The sequence below is a fragment of the Dermacentor variabilis genome, chromosome 3, assembly GCF_050947875.1.
Source record: "Dermacentor variabilis isolate Ectoservices chromosome 3, ASM5094787v1, whole genome shotgun sequence".
Classification (NCBI taxonomy): Eukaryota; Metazoa; Arthropoda; class Arachnida; order Ixodida; family Ixodidae; genus Dermacentor; species Dermacentor variabilis.
In genome coordinates, this window is record NC_134570.1 from 184,452,731 (window position 1) to 184,478,773 (window position 26,043).

A 26,043-nucleotide genomic window follows, 5' to 3' on the forward strand; every position below is an offset into this window, starting at 1 on the left:
TTAGGTTATTTTGCGATTGCTTGCAACTGGTGTTTGCCGAATCCTCGATAACGTCGAAAAGGAGTTCTTGTATAATCGCATGAGTCTTCTGAGCTATAACTGTTTACTCAGGGGGAGACATGGATTTACGTCGAAGTCTGGTTGGAGAACTATGGTCGTCGGAGTAGATGCGGGAGAATCCGAGAGGGCAAACTGATTTCCTCGATGTATGCGACCGTCGTGCCGTTGTAGATATGCTTGAACTCCTGGATGAAATTTTTCAGCATCACTCTCGCTTTCCCTCCGTGCAGTCGAGCGATCCCTCAAGCGAAGCAAATTTTGCAGCGGAGTGGTAGACGTAGATTACCCTCGAAGACACCTTCTACATCTGCTGGTGTTTCGGTGCCGACGGATATAATTATGCTGGAGTGAGGTCGGATGCTCACCTGATCTTCGAGCACACTCAAGGCCTGGTGACTACAACAGCTCTCAGGCCGCATTGCTTGCCCTTCCGACAGCGTTATCAACTTCAACTTCAGGTCGATGACTGCGCCGTGTTGGTTCAGGAAGTCCATACCGAGAATTACACCTTTTGAACACGGTTGGAGGAGAACGAAGGAGGCAGGGGAGGTCCGGTCATGAACCATAATTCTTGCCGTGCATATTCCAGCCAGCGTTATTAGGTGTCCTCCAGCTCTCCGTATTGAAGGCCGCACAAAGCAGTCTGAAGTTTCTTAAACTTGGCGGCAAATAATCCACTGATGACGGAGCGGTCGGCTCCTGTGTACACTAAGGAGGTGACTGCGTGGCCGTCGAGAAGCACGGCGAGATCGGTTGTTTTTTGTGTTGCGTTCCAGTTAGGTCTTTGCCTTGGATCACGGCAGCGTCATGTTGACGTGTGGCTGGTACGTCTCTTCAGCAGGTATTTCGTGGGTGTATTCTTTGCTTCCAGGCTTCGTCGGGATGGCGGCCTGTAGTTGTTATGTCGTCGACATGGTCTATACGGCGCCTTTTTCCGCGGCGGAGGATCTTGGTCAGTTCGACGAACAGCAACAGCGCCTCCATCGGTTGCTGCTTTTAGTTTTCCGGATATGGGCTGACGGACTGGACCCAGGATGGGCCAGTTAAGGACGGCGCAGCGGCGACAGGTTGCGTCCTGGTTATGGCAAACGGGACGGTCGTCGAGGCCTCCAGAGAGTAGTAGATCGCGAGGGCGTTCACCTTCCCGAGGGCGCCGTGCAACCCACGTAGTCATATATCGCGGTAAGGACATCGGCAGTAGACAAGACCGGCTTCTCGACAGTCATAGCAGAGCGGACGGTGGTCGAGGGCTCGCCAAACGTCAGTCTTCCTTGGAATGCTGCGTAGGGCGATGGTTGGCGTGCTGGTGGTGGCGGTGGTGGACAACGGAGCTGTGGTGTTACCGGGCTGGTGCAGGCACGGAGGGGGAACATGACGGCAGGCTACGGCGGCATATGTCACCGTTTCCAGCAGAGGCTGCGGCGATTGAGGTACTCTGAGTTATTGTTGCACCTTGCTGCGTACGACATCGGCTATCGAAGTCACTTTAGACCGGGATGAAGGGAACAGTTTCTGAAGCACCTCCCGCACGACCGCTCTGATGGCCTCCGTGCAGATCGTCGGTGCCCAGTGACTGAACTCCGGCGTAGTTTGTAGAGTTCGTGCGGCCTTTGAATTGCCTCTTCCGCATTTCTAGTGTCTTCTCGATGCTGGTGGCCTCCCGAAGAAATCATTTGACGGTCTTCGGTGGGCTTTCCATGATTCCTCAGAAAAGTTCCTCCTTCACACCACGCATGAATAGGCGGACTTTCTTCTCCTCAGGCATTTCCGGGTATGCGTGGTGGAACAGATGACTTATCTCCGTAACGATGGCGATGGTCTCATTAGGCAGCTGCACACGGGCTCCTAGTAGAGGTTGAGCACCCTGTCCGTGTACGGCGCTTGTGAATGTTTGCAGGAAGCCCTTTCGGAACAGGTCCCATGTCGTTAAGGTTGCTTCTCTATATTGAAACCACGCGCTGCTGGCGCCTTCCAATGCGAAAAAGACATGTCGCAGCATGTCCTCGCTGTTGCAGCTGTTAAATGTAGCGACCGCTCTCATACGTTTCAAGCCAGCTTTCCGGCTTCTCGAATGTTGAACCGCGGAACGTCGGTGCCTGCCTGGGCTGCTGCAGCATGATGGGTGTTGGCGACACTGGGGCTGTCATTGTAGCTGCTGTCGTGGCCATGCACTTCCTGGTCTTATCAGGTAACAGTTCATGCTCCGGGGGCAGCCCTTGCAGCCTGCGGCTAGATCGTTGGCCCTTGGCGACGTTGGAGTTGTCTTCGTGGTTGGGGCTTGGCTGACGGCTTTGCGGGGGCGTTTGGTACATGAACGCACGAGCGGAATGAAAGCACCTCACGTAGTAGTGACGGTGAAGAAAGGAGCAAAACTGAGAATGAAGAAACTAGCGTTTTGTGGGGCGAACCTTTGCCCTAAATACACACGCTACAATCAAAGAACGGCAATAGCAGCGAACACCATCGCCGATTGTCGGATATCTGATCTGCCGGTGAAGAGCGTCGGCGTTTTACCCGAGTCATCGAAGGTTCCGGAATATTAAGCGGTGCCCGTGTGTCCAGTAGAATGGCTCTACACAATTCGCGTCGCATGCAATCAGACTACACAATCTTTGGTGACAACAGAACCATCGATAACATTCGACAAAGTTCCGACACATGCGGGCGCACCCAGCGCGGCGCGAAAGAATTTGTTAGACGGTGAAAAGGGCTCACCCGAAAAAGAGAGTCCACGTGTAAATGGGCAATTAATAACTCATCCTCTGGTCTATCTGCTTGTAACTATATCACATTTACTAACGCATGTTGGGCCCGTAGGTCCCACGCCTTAAACATAGCGCCTATTTGTGCTGGTACAAACACACCAAATACCTTTTGCAAGTACAATAAAACTTTTGGCCGGTAACATTCGTTCACTATCTTTAACATATTTTATAGCTACCACTCGTAAGTGCCTCGCTAACATGTAAAGTGCGTATTTTTATTCATTGATCTTTCTGTGTATTTGCGTGTTTTTATTGTATACTATATAATATGTGTAATATGTGTATAATATATAATAATGTGTAATTTTCCCACTCCAGCTATAGCGCTAAATAAGATAGAAACCGCGAGGAACAGAATATGAAATTCGTGTTCAACACAATTTTCACAAATATTGCGTTGCAAAATAAGTGATGAGTGTTTTAGCAGAAAATGAAGGAACATAGTTATAGAGGATTGCGTAGCGCTTATAGCCTGAGGGCATGAGATAAGATCCCGGCCGCGACGGCCGCATTTTCATGGAGAAGAAATGCAAAAACGCCCGTGTACTGTGCGTTGGGTGTCCGTTAAAGAAACTCAGCTGGTCAAATTAATCTGGAGTCCCCCACTACGGCATGCCTGTTATTCGAATTGCCGTTTTGGCAGGTTAAGCCCTCAGATTATTGAAATATAGGAGAACGCTTTCTTTTGTTGCGTGCACTGCAAAAAGGAAACAGAAATTAGTTTGAAATAAATAAAAAAAACAAAAAGAAACCTACAGTGATATTTTTTTGCGGTGGAAGGGATTACGTTCTTCGCTGAAAATGCTCCGTGGATGCGAAATGTCTAGAGAACGAAAACAGCAACAGCAACGCAGGTGCTTCCCTTTATGTGTCCCTGCGCAAGTAGGCTGACTAAATAAATGTCCCTCTTGCACTACTTCCAAAGCAACGTTTACTTTCTTTATTCTCGTGTCGTTCGATTGCCGCGTCAACGAAAATGGGAAGCGGGGAGATTAATTACGCAGAAGGATAGAAGGAGGTATCGCTAGGGACAGTACACTCTTCACGCTACGTCCACAGCTGTTAGAGAACTGGACAAGGCAGTTATTGCGAACGCGGGGCAAGATCTGTGTAATTATTTGGTTCTGCGTAATTATGCTGCAAAGAACGTGTCATTTATTCTGTATGATTTGCTGGGACCCTTGTGCATGCATACTTTTTTCAAATAATATCTAAATCCATTTGCGTTGGCATTGAATGCGGTCTAATTTAGTTGTTTCACGGACAGAAGGTCTTATGGTCTCGCATCTTTTCTGTGTATTGAATGGTACTACAATGACAAAGAGCAGAATCATCAGTCACCCAATACATTTCGGCCCAAAAACTTAGTGAGGGAGAAAATTATTGACCAAGAAATACGGAAGGCTCGTAAGTTCGTAGCGAGATGTATGTGCACCTCACGCTGGCAAGAATCTTTATCCGCCGAAATATCTTCTATGAAAAAAATTCAAATCAAAGCCGAAAATGTTATGCTAAATGTTGCGAAAAGAAGAAGTCAGTATGATCGATATTATGAATGCAGAAAAAGAAACATTTCAGAACTTTAAATTAATGGGCATGTTCCATAATGTGTCATTGTTTCATTACATTTCTCCTGCGCGCACAACACATTAGGCAAAGACACTTAAGACTACTTACGTGTGCTAATGTCACCTAAGTGTCCTTACGTGATTTGAATGCAAAAGCCGGATGACTTCTCTAAGTCTCTTTTAATCTACTTTAGATTAGGAAGTAGAAGTTTCGTCCGAAAGGCGAAGCAGCGATGGCGATAGTAAATTGGTAGACAGCTATACAAAGTACCGATAGTAGTTTTATCGGCCCTATAAACGTGAAAACATTCGCTTACTAACTAGAATAACAAGCATGGCGTCACACGCGCACAAGCAAACATAAACACATCTCGGGGAAAGCGAAAGCTCCCTGTGCGAACGCTAGATTGAGGATCTCGCTTTAACGCAAAATAAGTGGCGAAGACAGTGCACACGACCTTGTCAACACTCGGCATGCACTCTGCACCATAGCAGGTCACCATAGCAGGTCATACGCAGCAGCCACCAGAATACAACGCCTCCTCCCGCGATCGCTCCCCTCCCTTGAGCGCGCGAGATTGAGCCGCCATCGTCGGTTCACTGTCGCCCGTTTTCACTCGCACATGCAGGATACGGCACGCGGCAACGATGTGATTGCCCTTGGGCTTTATATGGAACATCATGGCGATGACTACTACAGAAATGCGCCTGGAGTGTGCATTAGGGCTGTCGCAATAAACTCCACCTTAATCCACCTTACTCAACTTTGCTCTAATTTGTACCGACCTTAACCTGGCTTAGTTTACCGTGCTCTAATTTGAAGCAACAATATTCTGCCTTAATCCACCTTATTACACATTTTTCTAGGCTAGTACACTTTAATTCACCTTCGTTCCCTTTACTTCACGGCGGGATTTCACAGTTCGAGCAGCACCAGGTCAAGCGCCTGGAACGCGACGTCATCATTTGGTCACGTGGGTTTTCTTGTCATTACATGTTGCGCTGTACGCCGGATGTACGCGGGATTTTTCGCTTCATAGAGCAAATGAGGTTTTCGCTTTGAAACAAGGACACAAGGCAAAGGTACGCACAAGTGTTCGTGTTAGAACGAGAAGAAAGGGAGTTAACCGAGGGACCTGATTATTATTAATGGTTTCATGAGCATCCAACAAAGAAGGACTCCAAGAACAACATAGGGAAAATTACTTGTACCTACTAAATGAAATAAAGAAATGATAAATAATGGCAATGAAAGTGGAGGAAAAAACAACTTGTCTCAGGTGTGGAACGATCCCATGTCCTCGCATTACGCGTGCTATGCTATAAGTAATTGAGCTACAGCGGCGCTGTTTCCCCATCTATTTCTTTGGTATTGATGTGTTACCACTACAACTAACCTTCGGAGTGTTAGCCACCGCCAGCACTCACAAACCTTGGCGGCGGATGTGAAACATCCTTTCTGCCGCAGGCGTCATGACTACCATGATAATTCTCGGTGAAGGCAACTGGTCAGTAAACCCGCACATGCTACTTGAAGGCATCGATGTTGCCGAATTCGAGACCTCGTTATGTAAGAACTAGAAGAAAGGGGGTTAACCAAGGGACCAGATTTTTATTATTGGTTTCATGAGACGCCAACAAAAAAAAGACACCAAAAACAGCATAGGGGAAATTACGTGTACTTAATGGCAATGAAAGTGTATGAAAAAATTACTTGCCGAAAGTGGGTAACGATTCCACGTCTTTGCATTACGCGTGCGATGTTCTAACCAATTGTTTCTTTTGTCCACTTTCATTGCCAATAATTTATCATTTCTTTAATTCAGTTAGTAATAGAAGTAATTTCCGCTGTGTTGTTCTTGGTGTCTGTTTGTTGGCGTCTCATGAAAGTGTTAGTAATGAAAGTGTTAGTATTGAAATTCTTAGATGTAGATGCTCCACGTCGGGCAGTGCCTCAGTTACGCTGACTGTCGCTTTAAATCTCGTCCTTCTGCCTTAATTATCCCTTGTCGACGTAATGTTCAATTATTTGTGTCATACATCACATGATTTTTTTTCATGAACTGCTTGGGCGAGCGCTTCGGCTACCAGCGGCAGAATGTTGTTTTGTCCGCCGCTTCAATCTTCATTCCTTAAATTAAGAACATACAGCTTATTGCAAGTATATTATACTCTCATAATTAATTTTGCAGATAAATTGAGGGCAATTAATTTGCGCAATTTCTGCGTTACTAATATCTCCGTAGTAGTGTTACTAAATATTGTCCTCCTCAGTTCTTTTTATTTTAGCACAGCAGCCTTAGGGTGTATTTGGCGATTTTCTTGCTCCTGGAATCTCGTATTATCACATTTATTGCAGTGAGGCCGGTTAGTGCTCCTCCAGTCCACTTGGCTATCTTTGTCTATTCTTCCGGGGCTAAGTTATACGTAAGTGTCCATAAAATCTAAGAAATAAGACAGAGGGAGTGGCGTTGTTGTATCTGAACTTGTGAAGCACCGCAGGATCCCCCCACCGCTCCTCGTGCGTCGGTTGTGGGTCTCTTTCCCTCCGCCAGTGAGTCGCCTTTGGTTCTGTTTTCATTTGCATTTTGCCTGTTAACATGTCAATGGTAATTTAGGTGCCTTTTCCCTGCTACATACGCCGACTTTTTTCATTGCATGGGCCATTGAAAGCTTTCGCATCACAAAGTTCATGTGAAATGCGACTCTCGTGTATAATAGCGAGTACTCATGCATAAAACAAAATAAAACAAGAAACATTTTACTTCTGTTGCGGTTTTCTTGACTTCATTATCAGCAACATTCGTATACTACGTTTTAAAGCATCGTGCCGTTTCGAGGTTCTGCACGGCTAGCTTTAAAGCGCACAAATGGCCATCTTCATTTTTTCGCACTTTCTAGCCGGGTGAAAACATCTCTCCATTTGCTGGTGGACAAGAATGGCCACCGAAGAATTCTTAGGTCGCAGAAGCAGCTACTGAGACAACCATAGAGCCTTTCAGCGTTGAACCACCTCTCAACTAGGCTCTGGGAAAGGCCGCAGAGGAAGGTACCGCAATGACTTTAGTTTTGCATATAGCATATCCATAAGATATAATAGTAACATCCTAACGTTTTTTGAAGGTGTGATATCATCGCGATAACCGTTGTTTACACATTGGTAAATAATGGCATGTTTCTTACGATGGTGGAGAATACTTGATAGGATCACGACACCGATGGACAATAGAATCCGCATTTCGGTAGCAGCTTCTGTAAAATAGAAGTACAAGAAAATTTGCTGTTAGAGAAACAAACAAAATATTGCTCTAAATCGTTCCCCCAATTCCCTGTTTTACTGACCGCACTGCCCAAACGCATCTTGCCTAAAATTGGTGGCCGAAATTGGTGTTCAGCTTATTTCTGTTTGCTTAGGTAAGCCATCGCAAGACTTATGGATGCATCTGGCCACACTTTACAAAAATATATTAAGCTCCAGTTCTCAAGAATTTTGAACTAGTCAGTGAAAAGTAAAACTAAAGATAAAGAAAGTAATATGCATCATCATGATCAGCCTATTTATGTGCATTGCAGGACAAAGGCCTCGTCAAGATGTTTCAATAACCCTCGTTTCGCGCCAGCCCTGACGCCACGCTGTGCACGCATATTTCTTAATTTATTCACACCATTTAGATCTCCGCGCCAACACTTCTACATCCTGCACATTGCTGGAGTTCGCACAGAGTATGAAATCTGTTTCATTGCTTTTTTCCCCTGCTTGAAATTCTCCCGATCAACTTCCTTTTATTCGGTTTTCACAAGAAGGTATTACAGCGAAGCTATATACCTCTACCGTCCAAGAAAATTTTCGTGTCGTTGTTGGCGTGGTAAGCAAAAAACTTCCCATATGCGGGCCGATCCTGGTCACAGTGCAATACCTGCCCAACCCGCAGTGGAGGTGAAGCAGGCGCTAGGCGCTCTCCATACGTGGGCCGATCCCGAAGAAAGTGCAATGCCGGCCCGACACGCGGCGGAGGTGCAGTTTGCCATTAGGAGCCCATACAGAGAGCTTCGCTGGTCATCCTTCTTCACAGAGTGGGAGGGCACTGAGTTTTTCGTTATTCGCACTTGATTCGCTTGCCGGAACTTCACTAACATATAATTTATAATGTTTTAGTATAGTCCAATGATATTATTTCCGTGTTCGCCAGCCTGTTCCGCCGCTTTCGCACTCTAGTCACCCACGAGGACAGCACACTGAGTTTGCAACTTTCTTTTGCTAATTGAACGTCCTCATAAAACTGTTCTACACCACCATCAATATTACTTTACCGTGGAGGGTAGGCTTGTACAATCTTGTATAATGTACGGCGCAAATGGGTTAACCCATATGGCGCCATTGTTTGCATTTGCGAACACATAATGTGGCTAACTTCCGAAGCCATAGTTACTAAAGTTTACAAGAAAGTGCTAATATTTGTTAACAACATCTTTAAAAATGCTCGAAGTTTTGTTTGGAAGCAAAGAAAATTCATAGTTAGTTTGGTATTTTATGTTATGCGGTGACACCTTCGTAACAGTTGCGTAAACACGGCGGTCCGCCGGACGGAGCATTTCTGCGAAAAAAGATAAGTTTTTTTACAGCCTTGTATGAATGGTTTATTCTGCCTTCTTTTTGAATGTGTTTAGTATTAGGACACGCGAAATAGAGAAGCTGTTTGCATGGATAACGCAAATATCACGACAAATGTCTGCATGTTCCCATTTGGGAACGTTGACGCAAAGCGGGGTAGTGGGAGCAGTCATAATGCGGGCGCGTGTAAGCTTCAACGCGCCTTTCTTTATGCAGATGCCTCGGAAAAATTTCCTTGTGCTGGAGGAAGCGGAGGAAATGGTTCTCGCCGACGATTCTGTAGAAGTAACGGATATTGTGCTGCTACCCCCACCAAATGCGGGCGATATGCTTACGGATGAAGAGGAGGGCGACAGTGATATCGCCGTTGTAGGCGCTCTACCGAATTATGTTGCAAGGGAGGTTGAAGTCCATACGGATGATGCCGACGAATGTGAAGGAGCTCTCCGGGAAGCAGCACCCCCGAGACCGAAAAAAAAGCATCTCAAGATTCCCCTGTCTGGAGGCGAACTGCTCAGTATTCAGGCCCAATAGTAGAGACTGAGCTTCAGCCACTGTGAGTTACCCATGCCGAGCTTGTGGAGGAGGAGCCATTTTATCTCTTGGCCCGCCTACTGAGCACGGAAATTATAGGCCTCATAACCAAAGAATTCAGTCATTTTGTCAAGCAACAAAACGACAACAGTGTCAGTACAACTGGAAAAGACATACTTCAGTTTGGCGCCATTGTCTTCTTGATTGGTTGCCACGAGCTGCCACCCTCTGACCTCTATTGGTCGAAAGCTGAAGACCTGTGTTTCGTTTGTGGCAAGTGCAATGAGCCGTGCGAAATTCCGGCTAATAAAGAGGTACATCCATGCGTCTGACAGTGAAAACCTTGAGAAGGGTGACAAGACGGCGAAGATAAGGCCTCTACTAAGGCTTTTAAATAGCTCCCTTCAGCAGTTCGGAATTTTTTCGAAGAATCTCAGCGTGGACGAGCACATGGTGCCGCATTTTGGTCCACATCGCTGTAAGATGTTCATAAATGAAAAACCTATGGTTACAAGGAATGCATCCTTTGCTCTTCAGCAGAGTATCTCTTCAACATTGATATCTACTGCAGCAAAGCCAACGCCGAAAGCACGAATGTACCGCTTAGAGCACGCGTTGCTTTGAACACTCTCAAGTGCGTTGATGTGCCAACAAACCATGTTATTTTTATGGAAAAAATTTTTACATCACATGCTTCACTCCAAGAGCTGAAAGAGCATTGATTCAGAGCAACAGAAACCGTGAGAAAGGTCAGGCTGAAGAAATGCTCACTTCAGGATTCGATGGAACTGTCCAGTCAAAGCAGAGGATCTCTTGAATTTATGTGCGATGGCGACGTTCTTTATGTCAAGTGGAATGACAATAAGTGCGTGTGCGTTGCCAAAAATTATGATGGAATTCACCCAAACGTCACAGCCATCCGCTACAGCCAAGAGCAGCGAAAGCGAGTTCCAGTGCCCCAGCCGAGAATAATAGAACAAAATAACAAGCACATGGGTGGTGTCAACCTACTTGATAGGTTCACCAGCGACTATCGTGCTTGCCTGCATGGTAGAAAGTGGTATTGGCCATTACGGAGCAATCTGCTTGTAACACTGCGCGTTGCAGCCTGGAGGCTGTACACAGAGCTATGAAGTGAACCACCACTTGACCGGTTCACGCTTAAGGCCATTGTTCCCATTTGGATCACTCTGTATTTTGTTAACTACTGATACCAGTGAAATAAAACTTATTTTTCATGTACAACTTTACCCTACAGACAAGCTGAAACAATTGAATGATCAGAAAGGGATATAAGCAGGCGATGGGCCTGCCGATCAGTGCGTCCACAGAACGCCTGCTACGACTAGGTGTGCACAACATAGCCGAGGAGCTGATCGAGACACATTTATCCAGTCAGCGAACAAGGCTGGTTGTCACGGAAGCGGGGAGGTCCGTCTTCTTACGCCTGAGGCTCTCTGCCCCGCTTAGTCATCCGCCGCCTCAGATTGTGAGCATACCTCATGCCATCCGGAGCAACATCACCGTACGTCCTCTTCCTCGCAACATGCACCCAGTGCACGACGCAGAGCGAAAGGAGGACCGGGCCCTGGCCATACACAAGCGATACGGGACTTTACCCTCTACAGCCTACATGGACGCGGGGTCTTACCCCAGACGCGCAGCCACAACAGCCACCCTAGTCGTCAACAAAAGGAGCAGCAGTTCGCTCACACGAAACAATCCCCTCCAAGCCGAGAAAGCGGCCATAGCCCTCGTGCTTTCCCAAACAGAGGTTGAAGGCATAGGGACCGACTCCCCAAAGGCGTGCCGCAACTTTTCTAGCGGCAGAATTCATACCACTACGCTATAGGTCATCAATCAAAAGCCGCCAACGAGATCAGTCATGATCATCTAGGCGCCAGCTCACCACGGCATTCCTGGCAACGAGGTCGCCAACCACGTGGCTCGAGATTTGTCCCACCGAGCCGACGCCGGGGAAGCTGAACTCGAGTGCATGTACCCTTTAATCTCGTACCCACACATCACACAACACTACAAGCTAACCCGCAGAACATATGCACCCCCACACAATTCACTACCTAGAGAGCAGGAGTGATTCCTCGGAGCTCTGCTGGTTAATACATTCCCCGACCCGACTAGAAATCGCCTCATAGCCCCTACACAACTCTCTCTGCCATGCCACTTCTGCGCAGAGCCAGGGTCCGTCAGGTACATAGTAGGGCACTGCAGAGCGGCACTATTAAATCCTCCAAACCCTTTGGGAGAGAGCCTTGGCGGCTCCGACCTCGAGGATCAGCAGCGGATGATTGCGGGGGCCCAGGACGCGGCCCGAGCTCAAGGAATTCTGGAATGAGGACGCCTCTCAAAAGCTGCATTCACCCATTAAATATGTTTATTCTCTCTATCGCATTTATTTGTAGTACTATGTCTGTTACAATTTCAATATTACTGCGATTTTCGTTATTGTTGACTGCGATGCCATTATAAATTAGAGATCATATCCCGCCTTTTTCTATTATTTGAGATACATTTGCAGGAGAGGACGTCGCCTTTAGTCAGCAATATTTAGGCCTCATCCATTCTGGTAACCTCAAGCAAATAATAGCGAATGCAATGCCTCATTATCTATAAGTACGCCTGCTATGCTAGTTTTACTACAAATAATCAATGGTAAAGAACGACAATTCCACGAAATATGCTCGTGCAGTAGTTGTGGCACACTTATGAAACCATCAAGTGCTGCAACTCAATGTGCAACAAAGCTGCCCAGGGTGTCTCTGCAAAGCTGAAATCGCAAGGTGAAAAAACACACAAGCGAACCCTCCGGCCCACTCGACTTTTGCGCACACATGGCCATGCGCTCTTGAAAGGTGACATGCAGCTGTTCCTCTAAAGCTGCGTACGGCCTTTATCGGCCCACACGCTGCAAGTGACCATAGCGAAAGTTGTGTAATGAGAGTGAGAACGCTTGACCATCAGGGAACGTCGCCATGACTGAGTTGGAGAGAATAACCAGAAATTTCAGTGCACACAAAACGCGTAAGCCTGCATATTGGGAGCAAGAAATGGCGATCTCACGATATCTTCATGATGCGGTGTTTGTAAAACCTCAGTGCGGTTGTCAAAGCCCGATGACGATCTACAAGATGGCTGTGCCTGGTGAAAGGCTATTGCCCGCTCCTGGAACATGCGGCCATCCTCCTTTTCCGGCTGCTTTCTGCTGCTGCCGGCAGATGGCGACACCAGTCTATGCTAGCGTCGTCGCTGCAGCAGTTCGCATTCCTATAAACCACGGCAAGTTCGCACTTTTTTCTTAAAACCAGGCAATTAACTGTGACAAGTGTTATGCTAAATGGCTCAGACTACAAAAGCTCGATCCTTCAGCAAAATTTGAGCAAGAACTGTGCAGTGGAAAGCGCGAAACCTTTTTGTTGTTGTTGTTGTTGTTGAACAGATGCAGCGAAATATGCACGACCCTGTATATGAGTGTGAAGCGTCTGAAAATAAATCTGTCGGAACTCCCGTCTTCATAGGTTGTCACTCGGTCCTTGTTTTGTGCGCTAGATGCAGTAGCGCCAGTGGCGTAGCAACGGGGAGGAGTAGGGTGCATGCGCCCCGGTTGCAAGGGGCCAGTGGGGAGGGCGGGTGCCATATACGTCTGAAGCACCCCTCTTTCCGCCGGCTTGACTGGGGGCAAATGGCAAAGAATGCTTCGGCATCCAGTAGCCCGAGCTCATGTACCCGATGCGTTAAACAGCAGAATTGTCGGCTGTAGCTCTATCGACACCCCACTAAATAATTGCACGAATGTGCGGGTTAAAAAATTTAATTCGCAAAATGGTCGCTTAACTACTCGCCTTAGCGGAACGCTTCATGTGGGGTGCGCTCGTGCCGCGCGTTCATGCTGGGAGCAGGCGTCGCTAAACATACAGTCAGACGTTGAGCGCGCTCGGCGCTCGTGTTTACGGCGAAGGGTTCGTTGAGAGCGACGTTGCATATGTGCGGCTGTCAAAAGTCGCGAATGGGACTCTCTGGATCGTCCTCAGACTCGGTGCGGCCGAAGAGTTTGGTGGCGTATGACTCGACAGGCTGTAGTCGCGGGCGCCGCGATGGTCGGCTCGCTTTTACTTCCCCGCTCCCGCTCGCTCCTAGAAACCACTGCGAAACCTGTCTTCATGTTTCACGCTTTCCTTCGTACCCTCGAAAGTTTCTGATTTTTGTTTTTGTTTTTGTTCAACGACCTCTTCGTCGCAGAAGGCGCAAGAAGCAATTCACTGCGGTAATTGCGCAAGCGCAGCCTGATTCTGTGACACGCCCGCTCGCTTTTCTTACTAGTTTGAGGCACTTATTCTCGAGACCCTTCGATCTCCGTGTAGAGTAGAATTTCCATCCCATTGCGCTCCTAAGAGCGCACGTTAAAGTTTTCGGGTCGTCGTCACGTCAACATCCCAAGCGCTTCTGTTTGGTGCTGCGCAAATGAATGGCGTCGGTCAACGAACATCTGCGGATTAGCGTCGACAGAAGACTACAACCTTGGTGACGACGAACTTCCTCCGGTGCCGGGTGAATATACGCTTGACCTATGTGAACTGGCTAGGTGGTTACAGATAACTTTATATTCATAAGCTTTGCCAGCAGAGAGCAATCTTGTATATACTCGATCATTGTGTTTAGTTTTGTTGTAACCTAATTTAATCGCTTGTTGTGCTTTATTTGTTTGGTAAGGTAGCCGGACGTGCATTTGGCGATTTATTTCTAATGTTGCTTCGTATTTATAGCAAGCTATAGTGTGTCGTTGCCTAGCTGCGATACTGCTTTCTTCTAGAGAAGTGAAGTCGCCTTGTGAGTATTGCGAACTACCAGCTCTTGGGGGCTTAATACTGCGCTTTGTGCATGTCCGACCTGCCTCTTTATTTAAGCGGGGTTTTCATGGAGTTTGCCGAACGGCTGTCACAGATAAATGGTATAAATTATTGTTATTCTTTTGTTAAAAGGAAGGATAAAAATGGAAAGGTGCCGACCCAGTGGGGCTCATCAAAGGAAAACCAAAAACGAGCGAGCCAGCACTCTTCAAGCCATGGCTGGCAATTCACAAATATGTGAGGACTTCGTTGCGTCTGCCCACAAATGACGCCGAAGAGGTTACTGCGAGAATATGTACAAGCGAAGAAGGGGAGCAGAAAAACGAAGACTGCTTGCAACCCAGTGCATCTATGCCTCCTGACGCGCAGGAACTGTTTGTGGACAGACCGGTTGATTCGTTGGAATCAGACATATGCAGAGGTGCGGGAACACAGCACCTAGAGGACGCATCTCAAAATTTCGAAGCCAGTATATTTACGCACACTGGGGTGGACCCGGTACATCAGCCCGATGCTTCTCAACCTGCACTCTCGATGACAGCCAAGTGGAGATGGTCAGACAAGAGCCACAATGCGTGCAGCCCAGCTCACTTCAAGAAGGCGAGGACGCTGTGACGTCATCTAAAGGCACTAAAGCTCACGCATTAACGAACTACAGAAAGACGAAAGACGTACATAAAGATGACATGTACTCTCACATAGGTATGTGGCCCATACCCATCCCAGATGACGTCAGAGTAAGTTTAGTGCGTAGAGAAAGTGAGCCGATAAGAAATTAAGACGGCCCATTGCCCGGTGTAACTGACTGAAAGTCTTCGTTCTACAAGACATCCGCAGATGGCAGGACAGTTCTCAGAACCTGGATGGTGTACTCAAAGTCAGCAAATTCGATGTACTGTTTCTGCTGAAAGCTCTTCGGAGAAGGAAACGCTGCAGGTGCCTGCTTCGTCTCGAGGTTCAGCTGCTGGTGCAAGTTGAACCCTAGGGTAACGGAGCACGAGTCGTCGGAGTCGCACATGTCCTTCTACGAGCGATGGAGGACAATGGACGTCAATCTGAAGCATGACCGCATACTGGAAGCAGCCTTCCAACGACAGAAGGAGGCGGAGAAAAGACGCTGGAGAGACATCCTGCACCGCCTTTTGGACGTAGTCTTATTTCTGGGGAAAATGAACCTTCCTCTCCATTGGCACAGAGAAAACATGGAGTCGGACAACAAAGGCAATTTTCTTGAACTGGTGGAATTTCTTTCAAATTACGGCACAATTTTGAAGGAACCTTTCACAAAAGTTAAGGCTGCCATCCCTTGCAGCGGAAGGGGGACCTAATATTTGTAGCTTGAGACACAGAATAAATTTATCCTACTCTTGGGCAGACATGTGAAGAGCGACATTGTGAAGAAATCAAGGAGGCTAAATATTTTGCCATTTTGTTCGATAGCACACCAGACGTTTCGCATGTGGACCAAATGTGTCAGGTAATAAGGTACATGTGCATTAATGATGCCACTAATGGTGCCTGCTGGTGGTCTCGCGCGGACGATGCTCTCTCGGTGAGCGCTTATTCCCCCTCATCTTTTAAGAGGTTCAATACTTACAAGCATTTGTCTCGCAAACCATATTTATTTCAAGGGAGTTTTCCACGTCTCAATAATTTCTCTCGTCGTATTCGAGTGCTGATTGCCGTGTTATAGTTTGTTAACGAAGCTTTCCCTCAAGTCTAAATATTTTAAGGCACTTTGTCCTGTGCGTATCATGGCCACGCACGCTTATATCGCCTTTGGTTTCTCTACCACGGGTGCGCTTTAAAACCACGGCGCAGCAATTTTGCTTTCCTTTCCTTCCTTCTTCTCCGCCTTTAAACTGGCCCTCTTAACTACAACATTCAGAGCCAAAGCAACAGCGCGCGCATTAGATCCAATAGATGAGATGGATATTTACAATTATTTTTAGGGTTATAATTATATTCGAGTGCTGATTGCTGTGCTATCGTTTGTTAACGAAGCTTTCCCTCAAGTCTAAATATTTTAAGGCAGTTTGTCCTGTGCGTATCATGGCCACGCACGCTTATATCGCCTTTCGTTTCTCTACCACGGGTGCGCTTTAAAACCACGGCGCTGCAATTTTGCTTTCCTTTCCTTCCTTCTTCTCCGCCTTAAAACTGGCCCTCTTAACTACTACACGCAGAGACAAAGCAACAGCGCGCGCATTAGATCCCATAGATGAGATGAATATTTACAATTATTATTAGGGTTATAATTATATTCGAGTGCTGATCGCTGTGCTATCGTTGTTAACGAAGCTTTCCCTCAAGTCTAAATATGTTAAGGCAGTTTGTTGTGTGCATATCATGGCCACGCACGCTTATATCGCCTTCCGTTTCTCTACCACGGGTGCGCTTTAAAACCGCGGCGCTGCAATTTTGCTTTCCTTTCCTTCCTTGTCCGACTTTAAACTGGCTCTCTTAAGTACTACACGCAGAGCCAAAGCAACAGCGCGCGCATTAGATCCCATAGATGAGATGAATATTTACAGTTATTATTAGGGTTATAATTATATTCGAGTGCTGATTGCTGTGCTATCGTTTGTTAACGAAGCTTTCCCTCATGTCTAAATATTTTAAGGCAGTTTGTCGTGTGCGTATCATGGCCACGCACGCTTATATCGCCTTCCGTTTCTCTACCCCGGGTGCGCTTTAATGCCACGGCGCTGCAACTTTTCTTCAGAGACTTTCCTTTCCTTCCTTCTTCTCCGCCCTTAAACTGGCTCTCTTAACTACTACACGCAGAGACAAAGCAACAGCGCACGCATGCGATCCCATAGATGAGATGAATATATATATATATATATATATATATATATATATATATATATATATATATATATATCAGTCATAGCTCTCATAGTATAGCCCTCTGGGCCGTTTCCTTTCTTTTTTTCGAAAATAGTCCTATTAGGGTTATGATAATTACACGAAGGTATTTCGCCGTCGTCAGCAGTAGTCCCTGAGATAGTTATTCTGGCGGCTAGCTTCCCACGCTATGCGTGCCGCCCTCCCACCTGTTTAAGCTTTTCCTAGACGCTAGAGTTATACTAGGTCCGCGCAACCTTGAGCGATCGGAGAGCGCGTTTTCCCCTCTTGGCCGGTGGAGAAGGGAGGCTTTTTTCCGGCCGTAGAGTCCTCCCCGTCTCAGTAAGGTGTCTGGCGGTGGTCTCGCGCGGACGATGCGCTCTCGGTGAGCGCTTATTCCCCCTCATCTTTTAAGAGGTTCAATACTTACAAGCATTTGTCTCGCAAACCATATTTATTTCAAGGGAGTTTTCCACGTCTCAATAATTTCTCTCGTCGTATTCGAGTGCTGATTGCTGTGTTATAGTTTGTTAACGAAGCTTTCCCTCAAGTCTTAATATTTTAAGGCAGTTTGTCCTGTGCGTATCACGGCCACGCACGCTTATATCGCCTTTCGTTTCTCTACCACGGGTGCGCTTTAAAACCACGGCGCTGCAATTTTGTTTTCCTTTCCTTCCTTCTTATCCGCCTTTAAACTGGCCCTCTTAACTACTACACGCAGAGATAAGCAACAGCGCGTGCATTAGATCCCGTAAATGAGATGAATATTTACAATTATTATTAGGGTTATAATTATATTCGAGTGCTGATTGCTGTGCTATCGTTAGCTAACGAAGCTTTCCCTCAAGTCTAATTTTTTTAAGGCAGTTTGTCCTGTGCGTATCATGGCCACGCACGCTTATATCGCCTTTCGTTTCTCTACCACGGGTGCGCTTTAAAACCACAGCGCTGCAATTTTGCTTTCCGTTCCTTCCTTCTTCTCCGCCTTTAAAGTGGCCCTCTTAACTGCTACACGCAGAGACAAAGCAACAGCGCGCGCATTAGATCCCATAGATGAGATGAATATTTACAGTTATTATTAGGGTTATAATTATATTCGAGTGCTGATTGCTGTGCTATCGTTGTTAACGAAGCTTTCCCTCAAGTCTAAATATGTTAAGGCAGTTTGTTGTGTGCAATCGACTATCGCGGACATCATCAGTCCCTTTCCACGTAAGTATGAGGCTCGGAGCAGGAGCTATAGCGCCTGAAAGTAATCTGGGGCCTGAGGAACCAACCGACTGAGCTATCTTTCCGGGCAACATCCAAGGGTCACGAGTTCAAATCACTCCTTATGTATCTTTTTCCCCCAATTTTTTAAATGTTTTTTCCTTTATTTTATCACTGTACGGGAACCCTCCTTCAAGAAAAAAAGATATATATGCTCAATTATATATGGCCACACATGTGCAGGTCATAAATAGAAGGTTCTCTAGCCGAGTGCCATCCGTGCGGTATAACCGAGCTCAGATTGGTCCACCTTGACTGATCAAATAGGGCACCACTGTAGGTGAAATGAGGCGCACAATTCCTGCGGGACCCGCCGTGGTTGCTCAGTGGCTATGGTGTCAGACTGCTGAGCACGAGGTCGCGCGATCGAATCCCGGCCACGGCGGCGCATTTCGATGGGGGCGAAATGCGAAAACACGCGTGTACTTAGAATTAGGTGCACGTTAAAGAACCCCAGGTGGTCGAAATTTCCGGAGTCCTCCACTACGGCGTGCCTCATAATCAGAAAGTGGTTTTGTCACGTAAAACCCCATAATTTTGAATCGTTGTACTAGTTTTTTTATCAGTTTCGCGCTGTTGAATAAGCGATCTTTGTCCTTGTCCCAGCTAACCGTTTCTTTATCATTTTGTTGTTGTGTGACTACATGTTACAAGCACAGTGTATGTGTGAGCTGCACGGAATTTTATTAAAGAAAGGTGAATTTTGTAGGACTATTTCCCGATATTGTATGAAGTTATGTGCTTTTGTGATTACTAGGAACTCGGTAGCGTGAAAAATATGGCAGATAAGTAATAACCATATCCTGAATAGCCCCTTAATTAGTACTTATAGAGGAAGCACTTCAATTCGAGAATTGAGGACTCAAAGTCATGTTATTAACTCAACAAAAACTTAAACAAAATTGTTTTTGGTGCTACAGCCTACAGTACTTTGGCACTGCTGGCGGCGCCCACTATGGTAGCAGCGAAAGAAATGTGAAATAGTTAACCAGTCACGTTGATCCCTCAATCAGCCATTGCGAGTGCAGACCAACACTAGTGCAAGCTTTTGCTCGCACGGGCTTCATCGCGGCCTTTTTTTTATGGTGACGCCAAGAGTCGACGCGAAGCGTGACCTATCCTGTTCCCAATCTTGAGGTGGTACCGCAGCTCAGACAATCACGTTTGTCCTAGCAGCAAATAAAAACAAGGCTTTATTGATAAGAATGAAGGGAACTCGTAATTGTCATAGCATTTGCGCCAGCTCCGCAGGGAGGCATGTGGCGTTTTCTAATAAAGTTGGGAGATCAGCGTCACTGACACACAATTTAATTTTCGTTTTCGTTCAGGGCTGCCCACAGTCAAAATACTGCGCGCCATAATACGTACGACGTTTTTGTGAAGTTGTTGTTGGGCAAGATAGCCATGATTCTGCAATTGCAGTATTACCGCTAAAATTGGTAATTAAAACTTTATGAAGATAATTTTGTTACTGTTGTCTTGAGCCATATTTTCCACGCTGCCGCATTTGTATCGGCTGGCAAGCCTTACTTTCTGACAGAAGATGTGCACAGGCGCATATCACAATGTATCAGTGCAGCACCCTGTGTTATTTGGCGCAGAAGAAACAGCGTGTATAACTGGGAAAGGAAGCGAAGGAGAGGGCAACCCGGGGGACGTGCGCGGTATCCAAGGCAGCTGTACTGGTGCAGAAACCCGGGAATTGTCGATACCCTCGCCTTCCTAGACTACACCCTGGGGTGGAGGTGACAGAAGACCTATGGGCCCCGGGTGCCAGACGACCTAGCTATGCCACTGAGTGGCCCCATATGTAGTTGTCCCTGACGGAAAGTATAAACGGCTGACCCATGTAGATGTGAAATTTTTGGCATCTATGTCGGTAGTCTGACCATTCGAGGCAGTGGCCTCAGTGCAAGCGCTAAAGCTGATATGTCCTCGAGACTGCTACGTCTACGAGATCCTGTTTCCTTCGCAGAGCCGCCAACGGCGCACCCTATCCGAGGCTCTTGTGTCTCTCCCCGTGGGCGGCTCCCAGAGAGACACAAAAAACAGACGTCAGCAAGAGATTAACCAGAGATGACTTCAGACAACGCTGCACGCAAGGCCCTCTGAAATGAACTCTGTTCCATGTTCAGAACGTTTTTATTGCGCCTACCGCGGGCATAACAGCGGCGCCGAGACAGTGCATTTCAAGCTAACGTTGACCTGCACCTGTGCTACGCAATGGCAACTCATGGTTCGGGCCAACTACCGGAGTTTATTGGCGCATTGTGGACATGGCGGTTTGGACACCTCAGGTTTTACTTCAAGGTAGCAGCATCACGGATACCAACAAGAAGATGGCACACGTGGTGACGCTGTGCGGTGAGCAGACGTACGACACCGTCTGCGCTTTGGTGCAGCCAAGCAGCCCAGAAGAAGGGGCCTACAACGAAACTGTTGCGGCACTTCAGAAACAATACGACCGGGGGTCACCCGATGTTTTCAGCCGCGCTCGCTTCCATCGAGGTGACCAGTTGGAGGGAGAGACGGTAAGCGCCTACCCTGGCCGCCCACTGCAACTTCGGGGCGCTACGCACAACGCTTACTACACCAGCAGCTACAGGACAGCAGCCGGCGTCAACAGCATCACCTGTCAATGCAACAATGCTTCCATTGGACATTATGTTGCGTGACCGATAGGTGTCCGGACTACAGGTTGGTCTCCTGCAACAAATAATCTTTGCTCAGAGTGACCTGAACTTCACAAAGGCCTATGATATCGCTGTTCGAGCAGAAAGCACTGGCCGACACCAGCGAGAACATCGAGCCGGTTCACCAGGCGAGTCACTAGGTTCGTCGCGACCAGGCATGCGCAGACAGTTCTAAGCCAGAACGTTACTGGCGTTGCAATGGGCAGCACAGCTCCCAGCCATGCAAGCACCAAGCTGCTACGTACAATTTCGGTCACAGGCTTGGCCACATTGAGAAGGCCTGCATCAAGAATAAAAAAAACAGGCCAAGGTGAAAGCACAGCGATACAAAAACGTGAACGCCCCTAAGACAATAACGCAAGTTCCGCACACTCCACCAGCGACAACAGCGCTGTACTATATACATAACTTCGACAATCTCGGCAAGATACCGAAGATCATGGTCAACCTTAGTGTCGACGACCAGCCGATGCAATTTGAAGTCGATTCGGGAGCAGCACGCACGCTCAGCGGGGATACATACCGCAACCTATAGACACAGAACTCACCAGCACTTTTCGATGACGACACGCACCTGAGAACATAGTCAGGACAAGACCTGCCACTTCTAGGTAGTGCCAATGTAAAAACTGGGTACAACGGCGTTATTGGAAACTTGCCTCTGGTGATTCTGAATGGCACTGGATCCAGCCTCTTGGTAGAAACTGGTTCGACGCTCTGAATATCGCGATAAGCGACGTCAACGAGGCAGCATAGGAAAGCTTGCTCAAACGATAAGAGCCGGTCGTGCGGCTGCAGAAGAAGTACAAGGCGGCCTTAGGGGAAATTCCTGGACACATAGAGCCACCTGTTGACCTCATACATCACCCTGACGCCACACCGAAGTTTCCGAAGACCAAACCTACACCGTTTGCGCTACAACCAGCCTACCAAAAGGCAGCTCTACAAACTGGAACAACACGGCACCAGTGAGCCCAAGCAGCATTAAGACTGGGCCACACCACTGGCCTCAGTAAGGAAGAAAAACGGAAGCTTACGTCTTTGCGGGGACTATCGGTTCACCGTAAGCTTGGCGACTAAATTGTTCTCGTGCCCGCTGGAAGTTTTCAACACCGCGGAACTCTTCAGTATGCTAATGGGACAATGATTTTCAGCACCCTGGACCTAACCGAAGCGTACCAGCAGCTGAAAGTGAGCAAGAAAACTTCATCGCTCACTCTTAACAACATGTCACCAAGTGCATGCCAGCGTCCATCTGGACATGGACGCCATTACCGCCATAGCCGCAGCGCGGCTTACACGGCGGTAGTGAAGAAAGCTCCCCATTATTCCTGTACTCGCCGGACCGGTTGGTCAAGTGGGTCGTCAGAGCGTGACGAGGGACGAGGTTGCGAGCGAGCATAGTGGCTTGGAAGACGGAACAGCGTGGTCGTGCAGAGAAAGACAGCTGAAGATGTGATCGGCAAGCTGGCACCCCCAGGCCGAAGTCTTCGCCGTCAAGATCTTCGGCAGCGAGGTACCAGCAGCCTGATGCTTCTTCAGATCGAGATCTGAGCGAGCGCGCCCCAGATAAGCCTCGTGTTGCAAGCTGATCCCAGAACTTTCCGCCGAACTCTTTTTTAAATCGCGTTTTATCGTTCATTTAATTATTCATCGCCCGTTTATTTTTGTATGTTCTGTTAGTGTAGTGTTTGCCCCGTTTAATGTCGCGTGTATTTTTCATTTCTGTCGGGTATTTTTTCTTATTTCGCGAGTGTTGTAAATGTCCACGTGGTGGACATTCTCACGCGTGGCGTCAGAGTTTCTGTTGTGTGTGACCCGCACGCCTTCTACGAAGTTTTTAACTGTCTGTTTGTAGCTTGCTTATTATTTTTTCATCATCTACTGCCCGTGTACTGCCCCGGAAGCATGCACCCCTAGGTGAAACCGCTGAAGACGCGCCTCAAGTTAGCTGCGTGATGTTCGAAGTGCTACCAACGCCTCCGCTAACAGCCCACATTGTCGCAACGGCAACACAAGAGGACCTGACGTTATCCAAGCTGTACAAAGCTCCACAGGAAGCAGCATTCAAGGACTCAAAGAAGACAATTTCAATGCTATTCGCAAAATAACTACGGAATTGAGCTGTCACCATGGTTGCATCGCGCTGGGATCACGAGCTGTTATTCGAGTCCCACTTTACCCACAGGCCGCGGCTCTTATCCAGTTCGTACACAGAGGCGACGTCGCAATGGAGTTTTCCCACAGCTACATGTGATGGCCTAGAATAGACAAGGACATCAAAACACTTGAGCAAGATTGCAGAGCGGCTTCTTGCGGTTTCAGTAATTTTGCAGACTTGTTCCCCTGTTTCTTTCTCACCATGACGATCGAAACAAGCGCGAACGACGACCAAACCAACCAAACGAACCAAGCGCAAGCTGCGCGAGCGCGAGCTTACGCGAGTACGAAACGAGCGGTAGGGCGGGTTCACATGACGCCAGCTTCCCGCACGCGTCACATAACGGGCCGTTCTCATTCGTCTCCGCCATTTTGCGCTCAGGTCTTTCCTCGCCCTCTCCGCGTTCGTTCTTTAATCTTTCTCTGTGCTCGTTTGCCGATGGCCTCCAACACGAGCGCGTAATCTTACGAAACTACTTGAAGCGCACGCAAAACCAGTATGCTGGGACGGGCGCTGTTCACACACCTCCCATAATATTCTTGCACCGTGATGTCTACCTACGTGTTTGTTAATGCTCCACAGCGTTTTCAAGGCCCTGTTGTCCAGGGATACCAATGGGAAAGCTAAAATACATGAGTCCGCGCAACTGCCCATCCATCTATTCGTTCATTCGCCCGTCTATCATTGCATCCATCTAGCTAACCGTCCTCACGTCAGCCCGTCCACCCGTACATCCATCCATCCATCCATCCATCCATCCATCCATCCATCCATCCATCCATCCATCCATCCATCCATCCATCCATCCATCCATCCATAAATTCTGGATGTGATACGAATCAGGTCTTGTTAAGCTGTTGACGACTACGGTTTTTGAGGAAAAAAAAACATTTTATGCGCAGATTATTTCTTGTTCTGGCTTGTAAACAAAATGCAATTCTAGTGATTCTGATTTAACAAGCAAACTCACCTCAAGCAATATCAAGGGGTTGTCCGACACACGCAGTAATATAGGAAAGGAAGATTGTGAAACAAACGCATTCTTTATATTCAATAATTGTATATTCCTAAACAGGTTGTTCCCATTTCGACCAATCTTTCGTTGCTGAACCATTGTTTTATCTCCTCCTTCCAAATTAAATTCAGTATGAAAATGACTTCTTTTTCCGCTTAATGACTGCTTTACTAATTTGATGTTTTATTTTCTGGCGTTATCAGGCATAGCGCTCCGGGAGCGAGTGAGTAACAACAGACGTTGTCGATGAGATGCCAACACGCATGCGACAGGCAATCCAGCCAAAATTCACGCCACGCCAAATATAGTTTATGATGCATGAGTCATGCATAGACATAAGTAGGCAAGACTGCATAACACTTAGTCGCACACAACGTCACAATGCGTGTAACTCTCGTCTACGCCAGTTAAATGACATTGCAGAACACAGGAATTGGCATACCGTATAAATTCACGTCGAACGGACGCATTATAAGTTATGACGCCGCCGTCATACGATCGTCGTCATGGTCATTGTCACCGTCTTTCTGCTGTCAGACCACACACACACTTCGTAAATTTAGAAAAGACGTGTTAGTACACCTGATAACGCTTTCTCGAGCACCATATCATGCTGTATAGTAGGCTACCTTCAAAATGCATCGCGCTCCATATATTTTCAATGCGTGGAATCTGTGGCACTTTTTACATCGGTAAACAGATCAATTGTGGGGCTTTACGTCCCAAGACTACGATCTGATAAAGAGTTACGCTGTAGTGCGGGACCACGGAAAAAAGTTTTGAGCACTTGCGGTTCATTAATTTGGACCCAGCGCATTGCACACGGGCAATTTTCGCTCTTCGCCCCTAAATAACGCGGCCACATCGGCCTGGGATTCATCCGACGACCTCATGCTTATATGCAACGCAATATCCGCTGAGCCACTATAGCAATTTTGTTTCGCGAGCTATTTTTACTGTTCCTACAACTCATCAATTTCAAAATATATATTGGGTGGATATGTGTAGAGGTGTCAATTGAAGTACTCATTACATTCTCCAGTGGTTCACGTGCCTAAGTACAAGTTTTCCGCGCCGTCTGTATATTTTCACTAATATGTTAGCAGACAAGAAGTCACTCTGATGCATACACAGAATATGTACACTTAAAAAGGACAGCAATGATCATGACTTACCACTAACTTCACTGCAGGTTTAAGAGAAGAATAAATAAGAAAATAAACCTTACCCAAGACTTTAGTCTCGACTGCACAGTGGGGTAGCAGCAATACACGAGTGGTGCGCATCAAAATGAGCAATAACACACAGGTGGTCAGTACAGATTTAGCATTTTTTTTCGTTTTTCATTCGCATTGACATGTGATCCCCGAAGCAGAAAGCTGTTCTAAGCCATAAATCATTTGCATGCACAAAGGTACAGCAGTGCCGCGTTGCTTTGCTTGAAGACAAACACTTACTTCCATCCAAAATTTTCAAGAACTAAAAAGCACATTTTCAGTACGCAACAATAATTTCTATAGCAACTGTGGTTTCCCTCAACGGAAGTGCAGTCGCACTTGAAATCGGACGTAGCATGCAGAACAATGTACAATAGCAATCATACCCGTGTGCCAAGAGCAAAGCTTTCATAACAGAGCTATGTTGGGCTTAA

General features: G+C 47.1%; 1 protein-coding gene across 1 annotated transcript in view; it reads right to left on the reverse strand.

Moving 5' to 3' along the window:
* Positions 1-25,667, reverse strand: part of LOC142574357 (uncharacterized) — a 96,444-nt gene extending 70,777 nt beyond the window's left edge. The window contains exons 1-2 of the mRNA XM_075683462.1: positions 25,621-25,667; positions 7,577-7,645 (exon numbers count right to left, since the gene is read on the reverse strand). Coding sequence (XP_075539577.1) covers positions 7,577-7,631 — 55 coding nt within the window. The 5' untranslated portion in view covers positions 7,632-7,645; positions 25,621-25,667. The remainder of the gene's footprint in view (positions 1-7,576; positions 7,646-25,620) is intronic.
* Between the last annotated feature and the right edge of the window lie 376 nt (positions 25,668-26,043).